This window comes from Tripterygium wilfordii, chromosome 2 (assembly GCF_013401445.1).
Source record: "Tripterygium wilfordii isolate XIE 37 chromosome 2, ASM1340144v1, whole genome shotgun sequence".
NCBI classification, from domain to species: domain Eukaryota; kingdom Viridiplantae; phylum Streptophyta; class Magnoliopsida; order Celastrales; family Celastraceae; genus Tripterygium; species Tripterygium wilfordii.
The window spans coordinates 10,991,172-11,010,189 of NC_052233.1; the positions used below are offsets into that span (position 1 = coordinate 10,991,172).

At 39.0% G+C, this 19,018-nt stretch overlaps 4 protein-coding genes across 5 annotated transcripts; all 4 read right to left on the reverse strand.

Moving 5' to 3' along the window:
- Positions 1 to 1,998: 1,998 nt before the first annotated feature.
- Positions 1,999 to 4,251, reverse strand: LOC119983072 (transcription factor HHO3-like). 2 transcript variants are annotated; one of them, XM_038826733.1, is made up of 5 exons: positions 3,735 to 4,251; positions 3,369 to 3,631; positions 2,989 to 3,280; positions 2,812 to 2,888; positions 1,999 to 2,474 (listed from the first exon to the last, which is right to left on the reverse strand). In XM_038826733.1, exons 1-5 carry the CDS (start codon positions 3,853 to 3,855, stop codon positions 2,103 to 2,105), a joined length of 1,125 nt encoding a protein of 374 aa, XP_038682661.1. In that variant the 5' UTR covers positions 3,856 to 4,251; the 3' UTR covers positions 1,999 to 2,102. The 2 variants fall into 2 exon arrangements, with proteins under 2 accessions (XP_038682661.1, XP_038682669.1); XM_038826741.1 differs by having other exon boundaries at positions 2,989 to 3,274; positions 3,735 to 4,238.
- A 3,214-nt stretch (positions 4,252 to 7,465) lies between these two features.
- Positions 7,466 to 8,587, reverse strand: LOC120016275 (allene oxide cyclase, chloroplastic-like). Its single transcript, XM_038868967.1, has 2 exons — positions 8,237 to 8,587; positions 7,466 to 8,147 (listed from the first exon to the last, which is right to left on the reverse strand). Exons 1-2 carry the CDS (start codon positions 8,469 to 8,471, stop codon positions 7,624 to 7,626), a joined length of 759 nt encoding a protein of 252 aa, XP_038724895.1. The 5' UTR covers positions 8,472 to 8,587; the 3' UTR covers positions 7,466 to 7,623.
- A 643-nt stretch (positions 8,588 to 9,230) lies between these two features.
- Positions 9,231 to 13,846, reverse strand: LOC120016266 (methionine aminopeptidase 1B, chloroplastic). Its single transcript, XM_038868956.1, has 10 exons — positions 13,627 to 13,846; positions 13,355 to 13,436; positions 12,490 to 12,727; positions 11,955 to 12,116; positions 11,841 to 11,882; positions 11,345 to 11,416; positions 10,745 to 10,824; positions 10,287 to 10,384; positions 9,684 to 9,731; positions 9,231 to 9,604 (listed from the first exon to the last, which is right to left on the reverse strand). Exons 1-10 carry the CDS (start codon positions 13,754 to 13,756, stop codon positions 9,444 to 9,446), a joined length of 1,113 nt encoding a protein of 370 aa, XP_038724884.1. The 5' UTR covers positions 13,757 to 13,846; the 3' UTR covers positions 9,231 to 9,443.
- A 2,342-nt stretch (positions 13,847 to 16,188) lies between these two features.
- On the reverse strand, positions 16,189 to 17,617 carry LOC120016739 (AP2/ERF and B3 domain-containing transcription factor RAV1-like). Its single transcript, XM_038869651.1, has one exon. The coding sequence runs from the start codon at positions 17,504 to 17,506 to the stop codon at positions 16,448 to 16,450; it is 1,059 nt and encodes a 352-aa protein (XP_038725579.1). The 5' UTR covers positions 17,507 to 17,617; the 3' UTR covers positions 16,189 to 16,447.
- Between the last annotated feature and the right edge of the window lie 1,401 nt (positions 17,618 to 19,018).

A 19,018-nucleotide genomic window follows, 5' to 3' on the forward strand; every position in this document is an offset into this window, starting at 1 on the left:
GAAAATCTACAAAAGAATTATAGGAGATTAACCTTTATAGATCTCACTCACAACCAAGGGCAATCAATAATTCAAAACTCATATAAAAGGAGATCTTCATTCAAGTAAATCTCTCTCACTATTTCATTATTCACTACTAGCTAAAAAGAGAGCTCCAAACACCGAGCAATCTCAATAGCCTTATTAACTACCAAGCTTACTAAAGCATCAAAGCATCGTCAAAAGTACACCTCGAGCATCTCAAAGTTCACGTTTTCTAATTTTACAGATACGTAACAGTCATCTCATGATCTCTAGTCTGATAAACTAATAAGTCTGTAGAATCGAATAGTTGGAGTCATCCGATTTTGTATGTCATCATAATCAAATACATAGAGAACGCGGTGGAAACGGACTTCCCAAAAGGCCAGCCTCCGGTCGGGGTCAGCATAAGAGTGAAGGGGACGGCCCTAATGTTGTATGGCAAAGCCAGCTTCTTGGTTTGCGGGCGGAGAAAGAGTAGAGATTCCCCATTCTAAATTTAAGTCGAATCTTGAACAATGTAAAGATTCGACGACTATTCGAGTATCAGAATATCTCCTGGCCTGTGCTTCTACTAGAAGATATATTAAACAAAATGGAGAAAGATTCTAGAACAAATTAGACGATAATTTACAAGCTGACTTGACTGATTATGCATTAAAAATAGTGAATTAAAGTAATCCAACATATATATATATATATATATATATGTGAAATATGCCTTTGAATCTGGAATATTCTTGTTGTGGGACCACAGAGCAAGTAGTATATTCAGCAGGATATTATTTTGTTTTTGTTTAAGACAATAATATAGGAATTAGGGATAGAAGTGGACTCAACAAAGCTTGTTTTTTCTATTGACAATCTTGGTAGCCCTTGTTGTATTAAGATTCTAGCTCTAGCCGCCACATTTTATAATCAAGGTCCACATCACCGCCAAGCAAGCATTACCCTTGTTACAACCAGGACTATCTATCATTCTATATTCTATACATACATACATGCATACAGATATGTATATATATACATAAATATAATCACATCAAGACATTGTACATAAAAGGAATATTCGACAAGTCTTCTCATATTCCATAGGAAATGTAGTATGTAGATTGTAGATGTTGTGTTGCAACAATCAAACAAACAAACTTTGGTTGAAATGTTAAAGTTGACTGTGATAACTCTTTGATCGTAAGTTCAACTCCCATACCCCACAATTTCGGTGTTATTTTTTTGCAGGGGACATGGGAGGCTTCGTGGGTTTCTGTATAGTCTTATCTCTCGTCAACGTGGAGCGAGCTGGGTTGACGATCCAAGTTTAGAACTGACATAGCTATCGGATGGGCATGTTGGGCTCTTGGTCAAAATTGTGGCGGAATTTCTGGGTGTTTGTCGAGGAGAAGGACTGGCTTACGAAACCATGTTTTCTAGGAAATGGGCATCTACGACCCAACAACGGAGAAGATTTCATGTAATCCTCTTTTTCTGTTCTTGAACAACAAGATTTCTGTTGGGTCAACATTCTTATATGCTTATTCATTGTGAAAGGAAAGAATTACATTTCACTCAATCTTTATATTCCAAATAGCTTCCCAGAACATAGAAAGAACTCAATTAATCATACATAGGGCCATCCTGGTCATTGTAGCTGTCTTGGTCCTTAAAGACAAATTCATTAGGAGGAATCATCCATTGCTGTAGTGGTTGAGCATCAGAAGGTTGATTTTAATCTATTATTGGAGAATATATTAGTTGATAATGTAGATTCCCAGCTGGTTCACAACGAGAGAATCCTCTTATTCAAGACTCTTTAACTATCACCATCCAATGTATCCAAGAAGAATTTCTTAATTTACAATCACAAGGAAACAACTAATGCATCGGATACCATTAGAACTTCGAAATTAAACATGTTTGGGTGAAAATAGTAATGGCTTATCAAAAAAAAGAAACTAAAAGATAAGGTCAACCAGCAAGAAAAAACGAAGAATGATGATGTCTCTATATATCATGTAATATGGTAAACTCTTTATTCAAGTTTTGTTACAAAATTTTTACACCATTCTCAGCTTTACTCGGAATCAAAGCAAACGTACAGGAGAAGTCGAGGAGGTATGAGTCGAGGAAGATGTAGCGGGGGAATTAGGACGAACACCTCCCTCGCTCTTGCAGCCCCTCCCTTCTGATTGCAATTGCTCGGATTGTGTCTGCTGCGGCGGTTGTGGCATCAATGATTCAATCAATCGCGAGACTTTAGCGGGTGGTGAAGCCACTGGAGCATAAATTCCGTTGGACTTGGTTGCAGGGACAGTGGCTGCGTCCCCTGGTGCTCCTGAAGCTGCATATTCGGGCGGTGGCATCCATATGCCTCCTACCACTACAAACTGGGGTGGTTGAGGATTGCTGTTGTTGTGAACAGCAGGAGTTGGTCTTCTTGTGTGTAGACGATATTTCTGAAACAAATACATGGATGGATATGGAGTGCATGAGAATCAATTTCATGCTTCATTTCAGGAAAAGCTTTAGACCCACTGCACAGTTCCCAGAACCAAAGCAGCTTGTTCAAAAGTACTAGTGAGAAATTCCCAGTTCAAATTGTGATATCCAAGTACATTTTTTTAACCGAGAATAACACAATAAATGTGCCCTTTGAACAATTCATAAAGCCCAAATTTAAACTCACCCGACTAACCTCTCGGGTGAAATTCTTTACGCCATAAGTCGATAGAGATAAAGTAGAGATAAAACAAAATGAGAATTATGAACTACTATCAGTGATAGTATGCACACCTGTAAATGACTCTTGACCTCATCATTAGTAAGCCCATCAACCTTCATTAATTCTCTTATCTGCTTTGGTGTGGCAACTGTAGAACATTAATTAAGGTTACAAATTAGCATATAAATTAATTTAACCAATGTTTGTATAAAGAAATAATTAAGCTCTCTCGATTACGAAATGCATACCTTCTGACCCACCAAGCTGTTGAAGGGCGTGTAAGAATCGCCTGTGCAACTCCGGTGACCAGCACCGCCTATGCTTTCTATTAGCATTCCCTTCTTTGTCTTCCTTTTTTGCATCATTTTCACAACTTGTCGCACTCGCTGTCTCCGTTGTCGCTGTATTCGGCACCGACGAAGGCGTTTTTACTGTCGATTGGTTGCTTTTTCCTTCGCCTTTCTCTCTGTGGAAAGGCTGAAACGCACCGCCATTGCTCTTTACCTCCACTGCAGATGCCTTTTCCGTCACATCCTGAAATTGAAAAACAGAAAACAAAATTCATTCTCATTTCCTCATCTTTTTATCTTAAATTGTGAGTTTTGATTCGTTTAATTTCTATAGGTACCTCCTTGGACGATGGATCTGGAGATTGACTCCATAACTGTACGGATCTAAGCCAGTCCGATTTCTTCTTATCACTAGTACTACTCTTGCCCTCGTTACGCGATTGTTCCTCATCATCATTAACAGAAGAAGATGAAGCTCTCTTGATCGGAATGAATTCCTCCAACACAGGTCCGTTAGAGCTCGTTGTCTGCTCCGAACACTCCGATTGGCCTGGCACGCACTCCGTCGTCGCCGATAACTCTCTCTTGCAAGCTTCAAGCGCTGCTCAAACGAAAATTAAACATCCTCATCAAGAAATCCAAAACAATCAAAAAGCAAAAAATCTCAGACTGTCAGGAAATTCTCTCTCTCTCTTTTTTTTTACCTTGCGTGACGAGCTCCAAACTCAACGGGAGCTCCCGTTCAAAGACCTGGATCTTACGCCTCTCTTTATCCAACGCTTCAACATAATCATTGCATCTTTTCATCTTCTCTGCATAATCCATTTCTGCTTATATGATTATGATAATGATAATGGTAATTGAGAAGTTTTATTTATATTGAAGAGAAGATTCTCTGTGCAAAGAAACGACAGTTTCTGGTCTAAAACATAGATAGATCCGACCATAGAAGGAGAGAGATGAGGATAACGAAGGGGAATATGGGATCTCAGCAGAATCAGGAAATGGAATAAACTTGGATGCCAAGAAAAATAAATTAACAAACAAAGAGTTTCTTAGAACAAGCGGTGGCGATTAGGTATGAAATTGGAGAGAGAGAATGGAGGAGCGCGTAAGGAGATATCGTAGTCGGGGCGTCGCATATGAAAACGAATCTTTGGTGCGGTTTTCTGATTTTTGGTAGAGAGAGAGAGAGAGTTGGAGTTATATATAAGGAAATAGAGAGAGAGTGAATGGGGGGTTGAATATTCGAGGGTGTGATTCGCGTTTCGTCGCTTCTCTCTGGCCCGACAATTACAGATAAATTAAGTTATTCTAAGAGAAATTAAGTTATTCTTTAATGTGACATTTTAGAATTAACACTTCTCTCCATTTATGAATTGAGTTTTGTTAGACATGAGTGGATAGATACGTGCCCATCCAACTAAACCAAGATATTGCTTGAATACCATGTTGAAAATTTCAAACCATATTATCCCGATCTGACCTATTGGCTCTCACATATTTGCTATTCACGTAATGTCACTACTGATGTTTAGGCCCATAAAATGTGTTTTCAACTTAAGAGGAGTTGAGATTTGCTTATAAATTACACGGTTGTGTAATATCAACCAATTTGACTGTGTTATATCAAACATACATGAGATTTTACTCTTGAAAATGTATTTTCAACTTAAGAGGAGCTGGTTATAAATCACTCGACGGTGTTATGTCAAACGTATATGAGATTTTACTTTTGAAAATTGATTTGCATAAATCATATCAGTGAATAACGCAATGTATCAGGACCACCGAATAATTACTCGTGAGATGATGTCAGCTCCACTTTTATCTTCTTCCTCTTTTGATAAGACCTAACAACTCCTATTTTTTTCCTTAATTTACTTATGGCAATTTTTTTTTTCTTCTAATGGGACAAAAGTTAAGATAAGGCATTATCCGAAGTAAAATTCGTTAATACCTCACTTAAAACATATTTATTCGTTAATGCTTTGGTTGGGAATCAATCTGACTTCGGAATATACCAAAGGGAGCGACGAATCTTGTGAGCGTGGCCAGACGCATGGGTTTGTTGGCTTTTCACGCTCTGTAAAGCCACCCCATGTTTCCAGGCTCCAGCCCCTTGCTCCCTACCGCCCCTTGTTTACCGAACCATTGTTTTCTTCACCCGCCATTCCTTGCGCGTGTACACACGAGCCAATGGCAATGAAGCCTGGCAAGTACTAATTGAGGTGCATGGGCCTAATATGGGCCCATGGGCTGAAGAGTGGGGAAGAATTTAGTAGAAGATTCAGTCACGAACACGCAAAACATGCTTTGTATTTCCACTACGGACTTGTCTCTCCATGATAGTGCCATGCTGAAGCTGATCTGAAAATTAAGCCTGATTAAATGCCTCCCAGACACCTGGCAGTAACGTAATTGACGGGTTAGGTTCTGTTAATGGGCCGAAAAGGAGTCTCTAAAAGTTGAAGCACAAGACACATGGCAGTAACTAATTGAACGGGTTAGTTATGATGCAGTCATGGCTACATATATTCGGTTACTCTGCAATCTGCATCACTGACTGAAAAAATATAAGCCCAACAAGGCCCAAAACTACAACTTTATGTGAGCTACACGGAAGCCCAACGGAGTAGGTTATTGGGGGCCCAGCACGTGGTATGGTTTAATTGCTCACCAAAATTCAGGGGCGCTATCACTATTTGCTTGAAAATGTTACAAGTGAATATCAAGAGATACTGGAAGTCTGGAAATGAAGAATTCAGTGAAAATCGGGTCAAGAATCAGACATTCTTCATCAGCACAAGCAAGATAAATGTAAAAATAAAACGAAGAGAGGTGGGTAGGAAAATAATAAATGTGGTTTTGGCAGTAAATAATAGCAGAGTAAACACCAGCAACGGGATAAATTTTTTGGGTTTTAAAATATTTTTTATTTATTTTTAAAAAATTATATATGTGTAGTATTCGGTCTAACGATTCCAACGACATATTTTTTGTTCGAAACAAAAATCAAATTCATCGCGATCGAAACATCGAATGTTTTGAGTTTATATTCAACGGTTCAGAATTGTTATGCATTTTTCACGTTAAATTTGATTTTTGTTTCGAATAAAAAATATGTCGTTGGAATCGTTACTCTGAATACTACACATATATAATTTTTTAAAATAAAAATAAAAATATTTTGAAGCCCAAAAAGGACTACAGCTGACTACAGCAGCCCCGAGAACTCGTGAATGCTGGTTTCAACATGTAACAACATTTCTGCATAGCAACAGTTCTCTATTCTTGAACTCAGTCACGTGCCTTATTTGATTTTTTTTTTAAAAGGTGACCTTCTCTTTTATGTTGGAGGGGACCTAACATGCGATGTGATGATATAACCAACATTTTTTCCATGTTAATTAAGCCACCAGCTAGAAGCTTCTTTACAGGGCTTGCATTGACCATGCATGCATGTTGACCACAGTCTTCAGACATCTACCTTCCTAGTCAACAATATCAATGTAGAGATATTAGTATAGTGGTATGACTTTCTTTATTACAAGTTTAGACCTATGTTAAATATTAAAAAAAAACAATCTTGTCTAGTGTTTAGTGTCATTCTCGGTTTAAAAAAATGATTTTGTTTATTGTTTTGTTTACGGGAACCAGGTTGGACTTAGGTTTCGAAATCCCCTTTTGGTGTAGTGGGCCCCACCCCACAGAGGTCCTCCCTCTCGTGGGCGTGGGCTGTCAACCCAGAGCCCGTCGAAACCCACGCGTGGGCCACGGGCTTAAGGGCCTAGCCCAACTACAACAAGCCTGTAGGCCGCACACTCCAACCCATCATGAGATTATTACGGCCAACGCAGGTTGTTGGAGCTGGGAGTCGAACCCCAGCCCCCTTTAACACTAAGGCGTTACGCCTTAGCATCGACCATCGAGCTGCACAACGCAGGTTGTTGGAGCTGGGCTAGGCCCTTAGGCCCGTGGCCCATGCGTGGGTTTCAATGGGCTCGGGGTTGACAACCCACGCCCACGAGAGGGAGGACCTCTGTGGGGTGGGGCCCGCTGCACCACCTTTCAACATTATCAATCATTTTGTATTGGAAAAAGGCTATAATGTTAAGAAAATGACACCCCTTTCATAACACCCCTTCAACATTATCAATCATTTTGTGCAAGAAAAAACTATAATGTTATGAAAATGACGAGCATTCGAATGCTTTTTTGCTTCGACTATCTCAAATGATAACATAATCCATGTGAAATCATACACTTCATTCACATAATTTATATGAAATCGTGTACGTCCATATCAAATATTTGAAATGGTTGAAGAAAATATTGGAATCCGTAGACGGCCCATAATATTATGGGGGTATGGCAACCCAAAAAATGCCTTGCGGTTTAAGATGGCCTTTCAAACGTCAATCACAACACTGCATAAATAAGCACCCAGAGACCAGTTTATTTATTCATAGCAATAGATTCCGCATCTACTACACTAAATCAAACGAATCTCTCAAATTATTGAATCTCAGCATTAACTAGCTTAATATTCTAATTATTGAAACAAAACATCTGAGAGATCCAAACAGAGCATTAATCGGTGAAGTTGGGGATACAAGCGTGAGACTCCAGTGCCTTCGCATCTGGCGATGGCTCAATGGTAGGTGATGGAGGCACTGGCGTCCACAGAAGATCTGACGGCAAGTCAGGTATTCCCTTCAAGTAGAAAGTGTAGAACAGCTTGATAGGAAACACGAGCTGTTGCAATTTGACTTGTCCGTACACCCCTTCGAAAATCCCAGTTCCTCCGGTGATGGACAGGTATGTGTCCTGGTGAGTCAGATACGATCCCTGCACCGAGATCTGGCCGTAATCGCCGAAGTAGAAGCTGTAGATGGCCTCGTAGCGGTCTCCCTTCTTCTCCGGCACGTGCTGGATCAGGACGCATAGACCTGCGGTTATGCCCAACCTCTTCTTCAAGTCTCCGCTGTAGAGCTTGTTAGTGAAAGGCACCAGGTCGCCGAGCGAGTTCACCGGTTTTTGACTCAGTTTCAGAATAACTGGACTTGATCGGTCTCGCTCGTTGATCTCGTACACGGTTAGTTCCTGAATTTTCGCTGTTGAAACGACAAAGATTCACGAATTACAAACAAACTCACAAGAAAATAATACTGAATTAATTATTAATCAGGTCATTAATTCTTACTTGGCCGGGGCGATTCTTGATGAGATTCAGATTTGTTGAAGAGTGCGGTAGTGGAGCTCTTTGAGCTACTTCCGGTGGAGAAATTTTGCTTGATCGTGGAGAATTTGAGTGGTTGGTTCACGAAGGCTTGTGAGTGAGTGAAGCCAAATAGGTTCAATGTTTGGGAGGATGAGATAGATGTTTTGTTGAAGAGCTTGAGAGACGAAACTAGCTTGAGAGAGCTAATGGACGCCATTGATGGTGGTGGAGATCAAAGCTTCGTAGGACAGAAGCAGCAACTATGAATGGGTTGTAAAGTGTTTGGAGTGGTTGGAGCAATAATATAGAAAGTTGAATGGACGGTGGGTCGTGGTAGGAGATGATATCAAGCATGATGAATTTCCATGTGAAAGAAAATATCCATTCATGCCATTTCACATTCGCACCGCATTAACTTTCCGGTCGGTTAGTTTTTTTTTTTTTTTTAATGATGAATTATGAATTTTTTGACTCCATATAAATTCTGGATAAGTGAATAGTCCCGTATTTTCAATTACTTATAAATCGTAGATGTTGATGTGAAGAGTTGAACTTGAGTCCCGAAGCTATTTGAATTTATCCCTAGCTCACTCACCCATTCCCGAGAGGTTAACAACGGTCGATTAACTTTTTTCCCTTCTATTTTTCACAAAGAAATATGAAATTTTGGCTAATATAAACTTCGGATACACGAATGTATCCGAAGAATCACCGCTCCTTTCATTTACCTGATAAATCATAGGGAATGTATCCGAAGAATCCGAAGAATCACCGCTCCTTCCATTTACCTAATAAATCATAGGGTGTGATGTGAAGAGTTGAAGTTGAATCCCTAAACTTACAAGTATTTACCCCAAACCAACTCAAGCACTCTTAGGTAGTTATCACGGTCGGTTAGTTGCTTTTACATTTTTTTACTAAGTAAAAAATTCGCAGTCAATATTCCATTTAGAAGTGTATTGGGTAAATCTATGAGTTAGTCTCGTGACAAACAAATTCTATAGAGCGATTCAGTCACCAAGTTCACTAATGGCTAATGCCTTACACAAGTATAATTCTCAGTTTCAGAGGTATCATTTAATCCTAAGCACAACAGGAAGCAATAGTAAGGAAAGGGAATTTGCTGCCTTCACTGCAGGTTACAGTAAGACAAAACTAAATAAAATGTAAATATGAGATCAAGACATTATTAAGAAGGATTAGTTTCACACTTTGTCAAAATTTCCGCACCAGTTTTAGTAATTAAGATTGTATGCTCAACCTGTGCAGCAGGACTTCCATCAGCCGTCAAGGTCGTCCAATTGTCAGGCCATGTTATACTCTTGGTGCGTCCCATTGTAAGAATTGGCTCTGCATCAAGAGGGATATCAATGTTTTTCAGGGGGAAAAAAAAAGGCTTCATGTATCAGGCAAAGAAATAGATACTCACCAATGGTAAATGTTTGACCCTCAACCATGAAACCGGCCTTTTCATTGCCTGTCAAACATTAATGAACCGTAGTACTTAAAAATGGTGTAATGCATAGAATTCAAGTATGATGGTGTATAATATACATAAATACATATAGCATGTAAGTCACAAAACTTCATGCAATCTGTTCGAATGCATTCAGACATGCCAGATGTTAGTTGTTTCAGTTGTTTGATTCCCCATTGCCATCACATTGGGCCTTCAAAGACAATATATCCAGCATCAAAATTAATCAAGAATGCCTAAATGTAGATGATAATGTGCAAGACTGAATTGTGTCGTATGTAGGATAGGACAACTAAAATATTGAAGTGGGTCATAGAACAGGGAGGATGCATGTAATGTAGCAAAGCAGTTGGACTGAAGAAACGCTTCCTATTCATCAATCAATGGTGTGACCCATATCCTATGAATCCAAATAAAATCATACTCGCCATACATCTTTACGGAGATTAAATTAACGCAGTGGACAAAGAAGTAATTCCAAACTCCCCTCTTTCTAGCTAACAAAAATTGGAAAAAAAGCCAATGCAATATAAATAGTATGAAGATATTACTTACGATGATGTAATATTATGGGTTCTGAATGAAATATGGTCCCTATACCATGCCCAACAAAACGCTCAGCCACACCAAAACCAAATTGTTCAGCAAACTCACTGTGACAGAAATGCATAGAATGCGTTAAGAATAACAGTAAAAGAGAATGTAGAAGAAAAACTTACACCATGATATTTAAGGAGAAAATGATGGCTCCACTAATAGGTTGAAGAGATACAAAATTCAAAAAAGGGAAAATACACAACACAAAATTACTAATAAAATTATTGTCATTTATTGAGGGTATGATTTCACTGCATCGTTACTTCAACTATAAGACTTTAATAATAATGTCTAACTAAATTAAGATAATTAGATAGGTAAAATGTCAGTTTGCATATCCATCCTTAGAAACAAAAAGATGTTCAAGAAGAAGAGTTCTATCAATCCAGCATAACATAGGGTAAGAGAAGCAAAACCTAATTCGCTTTCCAATTTTCTTGAAACTGGCACCGTCTCTGCAAACGTTTATGCCTCTTACTAAGCATTCTTCAGTTACCTGCCACAACAAATGGTAACTTAACATTGGTCATACTTGGCGAACCTAAAGTTGCTTGCATCATCTAATTTGACAAGGCACAAAACCAACGCAAAATTCAACCCTTTCTATCATCCACAATCACACGCCTAACCAAATCTTCTAAGATATCATGATTTCTTTCACTCAAAGCCCTAACAAACTAGTCCCTCAGAACACCCATGGATGTAGATACAAGCAAGGCTCTGATGCAATGTCATCAACAAGAGACATGTTTCCCAACATACATATTTAGCCAAAAGTAGTAACGACTGGATCCCATAGAGTCGCTGCTGTTAGGCTAGTTTGACCTAATTCTGTAATACTCAAAAAAATATGACTCAGCATTTGCCAGTCTCCTCCTAGTCACACCATTGGAGGTATTACATCTATGCACATAGCTTATCAAATTTTCATATAATCACAAAGACACAATAATTGGAACAGTATAAACAAAATAGATTTAATTGATATTCCTCCTTTTACATAAATGAATATCCACCTTCACAAGACGCCTACGTCCTTGGTTAACGTTTCCGCAAAAAAATGTTTTTGATGTGTCTCCATGATAACCCTGAAACAAAGTAACCACATCATTAGAAAGCAATCAGCTGAACATTGAAGTTCATTTAAAGTAGAAACTAAAGTATTATATTTAAGATATGTGCATGGATGTATCCAGCCATTTCCTTCTGTAGCGAGGATGAAAGAACATCATTTGGGATAAAGCCTTTGAGGATGAAAGAGGATGAAACAACACTTTCAGTAAATGAGAAAAATGAACTTGGTGAGTAAAACATAGTGACCAGGTGATGAGGCGCCAGGCCACAAGGACTCCTCAGACATGTTTGTGATCTAAAAGTTCAATCCAAGCCGTCAATCATCAACCCACCAAGATCGTACAATGACAGAGTCTCATGCAATAGACAGCCCATTTTTGAGGTCAATCCTATATGAAGAGCTAATATAAGAATAAGATTAATAGATTAGGACCATACATTTAAAAAGACTGTTACATCAATGTTTATGATGTCGCCATCCTGCACATGAGACAAACATATGTCAAGATACATAGGTATAAATAATGTAAGAAGCAACAGCATACACCAGACCTGGAGTTGACGAGAATCAGGAATTCCATGACACATGCACTCATTGACAGATGTGCACACGCTTTTAGGAAATCCTCCATAACCAAGAGGGGAAGGATAAGCCCCAGCCTCAATGATCATTTGATGCACTGCTTTGTCGATTTCATTCGTTGTCACTGATGGCTAATAAGTCATTAAGACACAGGATACTACGTCAGAATGTCAGATAACAGATCATGCTGATAGAAGATATATTAAGTCAAATGTTTTTTCACAAACAAAAAGGAAGGAGTTCTTCTACGAGGACCTCTCATGCTTTAAGTGCAGCATGTGGAGTGGACAACTATTTTTATTCGTCAAACCTGAGAAAAATGTTTGAGCATCTTATTCTACACCTCTGAAGGGGATTACTAATAGAACAGTAAGGAGACAGACAATCCTTAAGTAACTAGGACAAGCAATCTGTTTGGTATTAATGCACTAATATTGAATGGAAAATTAGACTGCCAAGTTTACTGAATAAGCATGTGACGAAATGGATATTTTATGTTCTCACCCTAACTAATGTTCCAGCATAATCCAGTACGCGAGCAGCAAGTTCACCAGCGGCCTTCATCTTAGCAATGCCTTCTGCATCGTGGATCTGATGCTCACTTGAAAGTTCTGGCAACAAATTTGAGCTCGCATAAGGAGGCTTTGGTATGTCATCAGGCACAGGAAGACGTGGTGATACCCTTCCACGTCTCAAAGGAGGGCTTTTCCTATTCTTTATTTTAGGCTGAAGCTCACGTTCTCTACAACAACAAATCAACTGTGTAAGCATATGAACAATCATATAAATTCTTATACAGACATGAATATACACACGTGTATCTTACATGAGGCACTGCAAAAACACAAACACAATGAGAAACAAGAAAAGTGATAGCAGGTATACGATGAAAAATGGCTGTTAAATCTAGGAAAGCACTTTTATTGTAGCTTAGTGCAATTTCCAATTAAAAAATAGCCTAAGATAGAAATCTGGACTTCCAAATTGAAACACATTGACCTGTAAACTAGCATACGATGTATATTAAGTGAGACACAACTGTCACTTGATGCTCTTGTGAGCACTGAAAACACTTCATGCAAACAGTCAATACCTAAACGGGCCAAACTAGGAAAGATAAACCACATGGAAAATCATTCTCGGTCTCACGACATCAAGAGGCCCGGTGTGAAACCCAAATAATATACTTTCTCCCATACACAAAAGCCACACTAGCACAGTCGTACCCAGCGGATATATTCATAACGTCACATTTAGTTGACAGCAGCTCCTACTGAAAGCTAGCTCGTCCTCACACACAAAAACAGGAATCAAATTAGACCAAACAAGAGCTTGTAGCGACTTAAGAATCTTGATACGCAGGACAAACCTTTGAACCCTCATGGCTTCTTCTAGACCAAATAACCTCCGGGCCATAACAACCACTTTCTTTCCAGAATGTAATTGCTTCCCTATCAGAATTTCACACAACACAAAATCAAGATATATGTAGCATCAAACAAACCAAATGCACAGAGTATACAATAACGTCGTATTATCAACAAGTTACTCGATTATGTAGTTTTATTTCCAGAATTTTCATGAATACAAAAATTCATTGAAATACGGCGGTATCGAATCAATTGAGTGATAAACACATACCGGGAAATCTCGAGGAAGAGGAAGAGAGAGGGGTTCCTACAAAAACGGTTGAATTTGACGAAGATAGCAATTTTATTATCGGATCGCCATGTAACGGAATTATGTGTTGCTGATACACCGCCTGCGACATCGAGGCGGGGAAACCCACTTCACCGGAGAGAATAAAATAGAAAAATGCAGATAAGGGGATAAGGAGGGTTTTGGTTTTGCTTAAATGACAGATTGACAGAGAAGACGAATCTGAAGATTTTTAGCTTTAGGGCTTGGCCCAAGTAAAATGAGTTTTCTTCTGGGCTAATGGGGCTTTCTTAATATAATGGACTTGGGTAAAGATGGACCGGGTTAACTTGAGAAGAGTGTTTGATGATCAGGTCGGACCAGGGCCTTGTAGCACTTAAAAGATGGACCGGGCTGACATGGGTATCTAACAACAACATCTTCCTATACTTATTTTTAATTGATTACGATATTATACAAACTTACCTTTTAGATATTCGATATGCACATAAACTACTTATCTTTTAATATTCGATATGCACATAAAATCAGGATTATGATATTATACAAACTTACCTTTTAGATATTTGATATGCACCTAAACTCAGGTTTTCAGGCCCGTACACACAAAAATTTATCATCTAACAAAAGGGTAAGTTGGGCAAATGACAAAAGGGTAATTTATTTTTTTTGAAACAAGGATTTGGGGAGGGAGTAGGATTCAAACCTATGACCTAATATGTGATCCCTTACATGTAATGTGATTACCGTTCAATCAACGACTCACTTACGACAAAAGGGTAAGTTGGACAAATGCATTGGCCGCAAAAAAATCTAGTCCTGTCCCTGTCCTTAGAAGATCCGTCTCCAATGTGCCTATTTTAATACTAGTTTGGAAAGCTATAGTATGAAATAAATCATAAATTAGTTCTAAAGACCAAATCTTCTAAAATTAACTTCTTTATTCAATTCCATTAATAATCAGAAAACAACTCTTCTAGACTGGATCAAACCAGCAATATCAGTGGTACGGAAATTTAAAAAACAATACTTTTAAAGGTAGGCGGAAAGTTTGGACTCTATACAATGAAACCAAATTATGTTTGTCACTCAACAAACCAGAAATGACCAATTCCAGTTAGCCTAACCCTTCTCTTGGGACAAAGGGTTGCTTTTCATACCGACCACCTTCTCTCTCTCATCAAGCATAGTTTATCAAACATGGTTAGAGATATTTATGAGAAAACACCATGGCTTTACTTGAATTGTAAAATGAATAGTAGAGTAGAGTAAAGTTAATGGAGGGAGACTTAATTGGGGGAGTCATGAGAGGGGAATTAACTTGACTCATTGATGCAGCAAGGTCGTCTCCATAGCCATATAGAGGGGCTAAGCGCCCGCGGCCAAGAATGACGCAGCCCACATACAGCATGGGCATGCTCAAGTGCTATAAGTTGGGCCTAACTAACCATTAAAAAACCGGCTTGTCAATGTTAGGATTGTCCACACTTATAAACCACACTTGTCACCCATTCACTATCGATATGAGACTGCATCACTCATCCTTACTTGGATAGGAGGTAGAGTTAAGTTGAAATGAATGAAAAACTTTATGTATGATTATAGAAATTATAAACAAAATTTTTTATCACCTCACAAACCCCCAAATTGAGGGGTTACAAAATATAGAGTTTGAAAGTTACGTGAGGGAGAAAGTTTCCCCTAGTTAACTTCACTTACCTCTCCCTCTTACAATCAAAGCAAGGTAGAGCCATTCCACCCTCCTTAACCTCCTCAGTTAACTATCCAAAACATCAATCAAAGTAAGCCCTAAGAGAGTTGGATATGTCTGATGAAACCTTAAAAGCCTTTGGATATCTTTGCCTAAACCCACGTAAAGACAGAGAAGGGTTTTTGAGACGAATCTCGATTTTGGTATTAATTTTCTTTTTTTCTCCCTTAAACTCAAGAACTCTTCTGGCTTATATAGCCGAATACATATCATACTCCGTTTTTTTTTTTGAAAGGCCCACAGGCCACACACATTGTAAGTCATGTCCAAGGGGCATAAAGGCCACAACAGCGGATGAAAAACTACTCAAATCCCAAACCCCCTGGTGAGAATAAAACCCTGAACCTCAAGGTCCTGGGCATACAACTCGACCAACCAGGCTATCTCCCATTCTCTATCATACTCCACTTAGAATTTAAAGTACGAAACTTAATAAGAAAATAACTAGAATAATCCTACTTAACTTAGAAGTAAATACCAGTAATTCTAACAAGCTAACAAGTCTGCAATCAAAGAGAATTTGTAGTTGAATTGGTCTGCATGATCGGCAACTTCTCTAACATGTCCACGTCATTCTTGGTTCTCATCAATGTCTTAAGACAACAAATCTTTAAGTTCAATTTCCAATCCCAGATCCAACAAATTTTTTTGGAGTTACCTCCATCGGTCAACGGTTATGTAATTGCTTGATGCGTATAGGATAAAATTCACTATGAACGTGTCTTGAATGAGTTGCTCGATTAGAAACAAAAACATAAAAATATACGGTTCAATAATCAAACACCAAATTAGACTAGCTATCCATTCTATTATTTTTCTTTCTTTTAAGACCAGATTCCACCTAATTTAAGCTTTCTTCAGCCTTTTGTGTTGTAATTTACAATTCACCTTTTGCAACTTGCACCTACACATGCAAACACCATCCCCCATCTCTATCCTCCATCCCCCACCTTCTTCACATTCACAAAAATGCAAAAAAGTTACATAAAAGTAACAGAAATTAAAAAAGAAAAAAAAAAAACAAAAAATATGTTACAAAGCTCCTATCATCCATTGTTTCTTGTTACTCTCCATGGACAAAATCTCCATTTCTCTACTTCTTTTACCTCCACAACCACTCCCAGGCCCTTCGAATATGTTGACTCCAAATAACCGGACCACCTGAACCTGCTTAACGGTTCGGACCGGGTTCAACACAGACGCCGGTCCACTCCTCTCTTTCCAGTCAATGTAGAGTTGATTATCAGGACCGGTGGATCGCTGGAAACTGACAATGTCGCCGGCTTTTAGATTCTTCTCCTTCACGAACCGGCTCCAACCTTTGGTCAACACGTAGCTCTGGCTGCTATTCCAGTACGAGTACCGGAACCTCCACACCTTCCCCGTCGCATCTTCGAAATTCAACAGCACGCCTTTCGATGTGCTTCCGCTTTGTAAGGGGAAGTGCTTCTCAGCGTGCTGTTTCGGTATCACGAGACGGTTAAGCTTCCCTACGTCACTAGGCGTAACGGCCTTCTCGAAGAGCTGTTCACGCGCTTTGGGCACACGATCCGTACCCCATGAAACGACGCCGTTATTCCCGTTGCCGTTGATTCCGTAGTTTCGCTTGCTCTGCTCTAGCTCGTCGTTGTACGTGTGCTTACGCAGCATGTCGACGATCTCCGCCTTAGAATGAGAATTCAAGAACGCAATCTCCACGTCATCGGATTCGGCTTCGGTTAGGTTCTTGAAGTTAGTTACAGCGTCACGGCCGCGGAATCTGTGAGCCGCGACGTCGTACGCTCTTGCGGCTTCGTCCTCTTCATTGAAGGTTCCAAGCCAGACGCGCTGGTGCTTCTGGTAAATCTGAGCCCCCCAGCGTCCATTCGGTTGGGGGACTACGCCTTTGTATTTGGAGGAGGGGAGTTTTCGTGAATCGGCTTCGATTCCGCTCTCGGAATCCAAAATGACACTAGCGCCGCTGCCGACACGGCAGAGACTCCCCGGCAGTTTAGATAAAGGAGAGAGAGTTGGTGGTAGTGGCAGCGGTGGATGTGAGATGGAAGTGGACTCAGTAGTCGTTGTGCTTTCATCTATAGAACTGGCATCCATTTCTTTTTTTTCGTTTTCAAACAAGAGAGAGAGAGATTGAGAGGAAATTGGTAGTATTTGACCAAGAGAGAAATAGAGGAAAATTGTTTTAAGTGTGCTAAACCTAAATTGGGTTGTTTGAGGACTAGGCTATATATACAGAAGCTTGGCCAATTGTTGGGTACTATAAGTACTATATTACTATATAATATTTATTTTTGTTTCACTTTTCAAAATAGTAATAAAAATAATGTATGTCTTGAGAGATGATAATGTTAAGAATTCTAATATTTTTTATTCTAGTTATCTTAAATATCTAAATGGATGAATAAAATTCAAGTGAAATCGTGGACTCCATATATCGCACATGAATCTTGTATTTTTTTTTATCTTGGCCATCTCAAATACAGAGATGGATGTAAATGATTGATGTAAAATCGTGAATCTCACATGCTACACAGGATCCATATGAGCATTTATGATAATTGGAACAGAAAATATTGAGATCCGTAATATTATTGGGTATATATGGTGGGTCAACCCCGGTGAGAGAGAGTTGAGGCCGGGAACTAGGTAGGGAAGATTCATGGTAAGTAAAGTATATGTAAGTCGTGTATGGTGAGGTGGGACCTAGTGGAAGCCGTACGTTGATGGGGTTCACATGACCGTGTGGACCTTTGTTTCAGTGAAGTTCATCCCCCCCTGAGCTTTGCTGCTACTGCTGAGGGCTGACCCCGTCCTTCCCAAAGGCATGGCCTCTCTTTCTAAAAGAAAACATATAGGCATGTATGTATGCAATCTTATCTGATACTGCCACCTCACCAATATCACTTCTCTCAATTATTTGTTGTTGTTGTTGTTTGCTTTTATTGCTCCAGTTAGATTTCAACTGGGAGAGGGAGTTTGCTTGGTTGCCACTAGGATGGGTAGTGGGCCTTAAAAAGATTAAACGAGGGATGGATAGACATGAACAAAGAAACTCTTCTCCCCCATAATAAAGTCCTACCTGGCTTGATTTGATTCGTCCTCACCCCCCTGCTTACACTGTGCCTTTGTCTTATTGGTTAGATTCATCCTAGTATCTTCCAAAACAATCATAAACAAAACATTTCGAGACAATTTCGAGACAAGTGGTTTCTTTTAGAGCTAGGAATTACAATTATTCTAACTGGTATTCGCTGTAATTATTCTCCAAAATCATGTTAGATCATTATTATTTTTTTTTGAAAATAATGTACAAGAGTTTAGAATTTATAATTTATGATTGAGTATTGATAACGTGTGCCTTAAGGATATTTGTTAAGAATTCATGCTACAACATATCACACTATGCCCTATGTGATAGTGTGATAAACACTCTCTTACCTAGTTTTTTAAACTCAAAATACATTTTCTTTCATATTTCAATGCACTATTTTTCTCCTTATCTAGTGCTTTTATGACACAAATTATCATTGCCCTTTGAGACTACTATTGAAGTTTTTTTTTTTCAAAATCTATTATATTCTAATATTAGATAAGTATCAAAAATAA

Bases quoted from the DNA above. Each gene is read 5' to 3' on its own strand.
- LOC119983072 (XM_038826733.1), bottom strand. From the start codon at position 3,855: ATGGATTATGCAGAGAAGATGAAAAGATGCAATGATTATGTTGAAGCG. The intron at 3,632-3,734 runs GTAAAAAAAAAG...TCGTTTGAGCAG, and splicing joins TTTGGAGCTCGTCACGCAAG to CGCTTGAAGCTTGCAAGAGA. The intron at 3,281-3,368 runs GTACCTATAGAA...TCTGTTTTTCAA, and splicing joins CAGATCCATCGTCCAAGGAG to TTTCAGGATGTGACGGAAAA.
- LOC120016275 (XM_038868967.1), bottom strand. From the start codon at position 8,471: ATGGCGTCCATTAGCTCTCTCAAGCTAGTTTCGTCTCTCAAGCTCTTC. The intron at 8,148-8,236 runs GTAAGAATTAAT...TCGTTTCAACAG, and splicing joins TCAAGAATCGCCCCGGCCAA to CGAAAATTCAGGAACTAACC.
- LOC120016266 (XM_038868956.1), bottom strand. From the start codon at position 13,756: ATGTCGCAGGCGGTGTATCAGCAACACATAATTCCGTTACATGGCGAT. The intron at 13,437-13,626 runs GTATGTGTTTAT...AAATTCTGATAG, and splicing joins CTCTTCCTCGAGATTTCCCG to GGAAGCAATTACATTCTGGA. The intron at 10,825-11,344 runs GTGGATATTCAT...TTGTTGTGGCAG, and splicing joins GACGTAGGCGTCTTGTGAAG to GTAACTGAAGAATGCTTAGT.
- LOC120016739 (XM_038869651.1), bottom strand. From the start codon at position 17,506: ATGGATGCCAGTTCTATAGATGAAAGCACAACGACTACTGAGTCCACT.